Source organism: Lentinula edodes (genome assembly GCF_021015755.1).
Source record: "Lentinula edodes strain Le(Bin) 0899 ss11 chromosome Unknown C8R40scaffold_94, whole genome shotgun sequence".
Classification (NCBI taxonomy): domain Eukaryota; kingdom Fungi; phylum Basidiomycota; class Agaricomycetes; order Agaricales; family Omphalotaceae; genus Lentinula; species Lentinula edodes.
In genome coordinates, this window is record NW_025764400.1 from 32,061 (window position 1) to 37,692 (window position 5,632).

General features: G+C 43.4%; 1 protein-coding gene across 1 annotated transcript; it reads left to right on the forward strand.

Annotated features, from left to right (window-relative positions):
- Positions 1 to 3,081: 3,081 nt before the first annotated feature.
- On the forward strand, positions 3,082 to 3,563 carry C8R40DRAFT_1178724 (uncharacterized protein; the record flags this gene model as incomplete). Its single annotated transcript, XM_046232914.1, has 2 exons — positions 3,082 to 3,426; positions 3,486 to 3,563. 2 exons carry the CDS (start codon positions 3,082 to 3,084, stop codon positions 3,561 to 3,563), a joined length of 423 nt encoding a protein of 140 aa, XP_046078824.1.
- Between the last annotated feature and the right edge of the window lie 2,069 nt (positions 3,564 to 5,632).

Genomic DNA, 5,632 nt, shown 5'->3' on the forward strand with positions numbered 1-5,632 from the left:
GTATGTCCTCTGCACCTCCCCAAGGACCACCAGACACCTCCTCAAGTATTCCTGACGCAACTACCCAAACGTCCTTCACCCCGACACGCGTACGAAAACCCTCCTAACCAATAACCCCTTTAAGTATTAATCTCGATTACCTTCCTTCCCCCGATTAGCTGCCTCATGCCTCCAGATGTTCTCTTGTTCACTTCCCGTACCTATTTAAGTAACGCCGCAATGTCCTGAAGCCCCAGCTTGGTATATTTTGAACACACACCCTTTACATAGGTCCAGTCCCTGTCCCTTTGTACCTGCTACCTATATGGAATTCTCTTTACTCTCTATTTCTCTACCTCTGTTTCTCTCAACTCTTGTCTATCGTCTCTGCGATCGTCTATACGATCCAATACATGCTTTTACTTCACGTCTAAGCAATCCGAGTGAGTTCCCGAGCTCCCTCGAACAATACTAAAGCTCCCCAACGCCTACCACCTTGGTGAGCTAACCTCCCCAAACCTCCTTGAGCTCCCTAGCTATTCTATAAGCTTCAGGACCTCGATCTAAGTAACGTCGAAGCTACTCTTCACGTCGAACCACGTATTGCTTCTCCGTTACTACCTTCAACACTCTAGGACGTCCCTCCATAGGCCCAGTTCCCGGGAACCTCCCCTTCCGGGCGTGTACCCTCTCGGGAGCCTACAACCTCGAGACCCAATCCTATCTACGACCTATTCGATTCCTATATTGACGTTCTAGCGAGTACAACTCCTACTACACAATATTACAAGGTTCCGTCTATCTACCTAACCTCCCTACACCTTAGGGACCTCTCTGGACCTCCTGGGAACCCCCTCAAGGGTCACCATCTCTTCGCCCCAGCCACTACTAGGTCATTCCTGTCCTCGGTCGCAGTTCCCGTAGCTCCCTTCGAGCTCCTAGCACGCTACAACATAAACCTTCATACACCAAACCCTACCTTAAGACCTATTTTGACCCAGGTCTTACACGGAGCGCCAGACTAACTACTAGGAGCTATACGAGTAATACCTGCAGGGTAGAGTAAAAGACAATAAGGAGAGACTAGAACAAAAGGGTATGTGTAGCGAGAAAGAACAATAAGAAGAAATTACAATAAAGGGCAGATCTTCGGAGTACCGAGCGGCGGAATGGAGGCCCGAGGCATGGACTTGACACATGCTGAGCGTGAAAGAATAGAGCACCTGTATGGGGTGCGCTTCTCAGAATTCTGGTGATTGCCTTATTATAGTCCCTCAAAACAGGTATCCATCAATCCCATGCATGCTCTAAAAAATATATTTGGAAACTTCTTTTGTGATGCACTACACTTAGACAACCCTTGCAGCACAAGGGAGCCCAAGAACAAAAATACAATGCCTGTGTCTTTGATATCACACTATTACCAATTTACTCCCCCTCCTCCACTATCTCTCGTGAATTCCACCCCTATTACACCAATTGATAGTGCTGAAGAAGATCTTGTGATTGCAGTACTGGAGTGGGAGCTGTTAAGATCATGTACACCATGTAACTGTGCGAAAGGCCACAAGGTATCTAAGGGCGGAAGGTCGAATGGGACAGTAGTGAAGTTATGAATAACACCGCCATTACACCGCTAGTCCCCGGAGATTAAGAGTAGAGAGGGAGAGAGCCAGGAGCAGCCAAGTTGGAGTGGCAGTATCGCTGACAATGAGGAGCGAACTGAAGAACTTGTAAGTCCTAAGGTCAGAGTGATGAAGACTTCAAGGCAACAAGTCTGAAAACTAGAGAGTGACAAGAGTCCAGAGGGAGTCTCAAGTCAAGGACGTGAAGAGGATAATCTAAGTTGATAATTAAACTGAGGAACTACAGTATTGTACAGGCAGTATTTATATCTATGGATCGGTGCATCAGTGTGGAGCGCCAAACTAACTACTAGGAGAAGGAAAGGATAAAACAATAAAGGAGAGTCTAAGTAGAAAGGGAATGTGTAGTGAAAAAGAACAATAAAGATGAGATTACAATAAACGGTAGATCTCGGAATACCAAGCGGCAGGATGGGGCCCCAAGGCATGGACTTGACAGGAGCACCTTTCGAATGATTTACAGCATTTTTGCCACCAATGGATGTCAAACCTTTTGGTCAAGATCAATACTTATAAGCAGGAATTGATTGAGATACATCATCTTCTATCTTCATTGCGTCCTTCTTCAGACTTGTTGCAAACACAACTATGTTTGAGGCTGAAGAGCAAGAAGTGGGGGACTTTACTGTATGTCTGTAATGACCTCATAGTGTTCCCCATCCAAATCTTGGGTGGAATTGTGAGAAAGGAGTTGATAACAAAGAATGATATTACAAAAGATAACATGATAGAGGCACTTGTCGAATGGGTAGCTATAGTTGGGTCTCAATATTGACATAATCTTCTAGTTGAATACATTGTAGCGTTTGAATGATATTCATGAAGATCTGTCAAGTCCATGCCGCGGGCCTCCATGCCGCCGCTCGGTACTCCGAAGATCTGCTCTTATTGTTATCTCACTCTTATTGTTCTTTCTCGCTACACATACCCTTTCGTTCTAGTCTCTCACTATTGTCTTTTACCCTTTCGTTCTAGTCTCTCCTTATTGTCTTTTACTTTACCCTGCAGGTACTACTCGTATAGCTCCTAGTAGTTAGTCTGGCGCTCCGCACCGCTGCGCCGATCCATAGATATAAATACTGCCTGTACGCTACTGTAGTTCCTCAGTTTAATTATCAACTTAGATCAACTTAGATCTCCCTTCTCAACTTAACTCTTCTCTAAGTCTTCAGGCTCAACGCCTTGAAGTACGTTCTCCTCGACCTTAGGACTTTAACGTTCTCTGGTCCGCTCCTCGTCACCGGCGATACCGCCGCTCCGACCTGGCTGCTACTTAGTTCCTCTCTCTCTACTCTCGCTCTCCGGGGACTAACGGCGTAACGGCGGTGTTGTTAATAACTTCACTACTGTCCCACTCGTCTTCCGCACTTAGGCACCTTGTAGCTTTGGCACGGTTACACGGTATACATGATCTTAACAAGATCATGCTTTTGTCTGGCCACACTTCACACCTACTATGTTTGCTCCTCCTCAGGCACCTTGGGCATTTCCTGTCCTATCTCTTGCATTTCATGGCAATGTTGCTTGTCATATACTGACCAATACTGAACAGAAAAGAATGATGCAGGCTACAGCAAGGAAAATGAATTGGCACTCTGCAACAGGTGTCGGTCATATCCATCAACTTCTGTGGGCACCGTGCAACAATAGTAGTAGTGTGGGGAAAGAGAAACTAGCCAAGGGTTTGAATGTCGAAGGTGTTGATGCATTGCTATATGTTTGTGCAGACCTCAATCGAGTCCCCTTGCAACTACCTAAACGAGATGTCAAACAGATTCTAATCTATCAACTGATTGATTTGGTAAGCTATGTATATTTTTCCTTGCCTATTTGCCATATCCAACTATATCTTTTTTGCAGCGCATGACTCAGCCATTAGATGCCTTCTCCTGGACACCAGTTGATTCACCTGCTGTTCTTGATTGTGTTAGGCATTAAATTCCTCTCAAGTAGTCTGTCTCAATTTGGTAAGTACAGGATTTGGCTCTCCTACCAGTACATCTCACTCCAATTTTGATCAGGGTGTGGTATAATCTGTAGTTGTCGAACATATGAATTTGGTATAGAATAAACATGACAAAGTAGTGAAGACTGAAATGTGTCATGATCAATGAAATTTTTGCTCAATTTGTGAACAATCTCTAGTGAGGATCTAGAGATAGTAAGGAATGATGTATTATGAGCTGGGAGCCACTGGAGCCTCCTGCCAGTGCCAGGCAGTGCCATCGGGGCGTTGCAATATACCCAGTACTATAGCTCTCTTCAGTGCAAGAAATTACATAAGCTCACAGCCAAACTGACAATACCTTTGTTCATGTACTAGTACTATGATCATTAATGATGGTCCCAACTCTACCCTGCACTATTGGATTTCCATCTTGAGGCCATCAAGCATAGCAGACCATTGAGCTATGACCATTGGTTCCACTATAAACTTGTGCTTGAACTTTTCAGGACTTGGTATCAATAGCTCTCTTATGCCTCCACAACTCAAACGCAGTGTTCCTTGGAGCAACGATGAGGATTATTTCCCTTACATGGTAACTTTGTCTATATGTCTCAAGTCAGTGCCTTCCCTTATTGCTTTCCATGATCTTAGAAAGCTTGTTGTATCATGCAAAATGGAAACTACAAAGATAAAATTGAAATGTTATGTCTGAGAAATGCTCAGCTTGAATCTCGGTAACGAGCTTGCCTCGTTTTTGTGTGAAAGAGAAAGGAAGGAATCTAACGGGCACTCCAACCAACCAATCTAATACACAATATGCAAGTTCACTGCTATCAAATTTATTTAATAGCAAGGGGTAGCATTGGCAAAGGTTCCGCAAAGCTTTGAGAGCTAAGTAAGAAGCTTTAATCAATCAATTTGAATCGTTCTAAGGATTCAATATATTCCTTTGATCAAGGTGGATTCAGCACGGTTTGTGCTTTGATTGTATTGATATGGGTATATCAAGAATTGGGGGTTTGAATCAAAGTAAATTAAACCGAAACACACAGACCCCTATGGAGGGCTAGAACTATGTGCTGGCACAACCACACAGTGTGATTTGCCCTTAAGACCAACAACTGATCCTAAGTTCGAAGAATACCCAACAACTGGATATACTTCTCGCAGTCACAAGGAGCAGAACACGACGTTCCTATACTCACAAGTGCCGGGCCCGAATGGCTGCTAGCGAAGAGGTTTCAGTCTGGCGGGAGTGTGTCTTTCCTTTTTACGGATTAGCACTGCAGCGTCATCCCAAAATCACTTGTATTCCAGATACATCGGATTGCTATTTATACATACAGAATATAGAGTCGCACAGTACAATTAATTTAATACAATAAATGTTCGGAACTGCAAGGAAACTTCTACACTCGGTCTGATATCATTTAATTTGAATCTACATGTCCTTATTTGGTCCATAATGGTTCCAAGATTCAAGTATACCTCCAAACATAGGTAGGTACTTCGTTATTCATTTAATTTAATTGTTTTTGGAGAATGACTCGAATGGTGTTCAACTGTCATTGCTGTTCAACACTTACTTTGATCGTTTGTCACCTCGTCCGGAGGCAAATCAGCTCTCCTCGATTCTAATCCTATCAATCTGATTCATCTGGATTAAACTAATTGCTTCTCTCTTTCAACAGACACCCATTGTGCCTATACTCTTATCAAGGGAGTTACGCATAGTATTCATTTAATTGCATTCTTCAATATTTTCTACGTCAGAACTCTTTGACATTCATTTGATATGTCTTTGGAGCCTCGCAATACTTTGATCGTTCTTCTAGTCATTTTCCTCAACCATGCAACCTGATTGGTCTATTAGACTAAATCGCAGTCTTTTAGATTAATGCATGATCTCGTTCTAGAAGGAGTATTTGATAATTCCTGAGTTCTAGAAAGTCATTTCGAGTCAATCCTCGGCTCATGGTCACTTGAGTAAGTTCTTCCAAACTCCTGCCAGTGTAAGGTCCAATAAGAATACCCTTGGTATGTCATACGTGAATGGTCA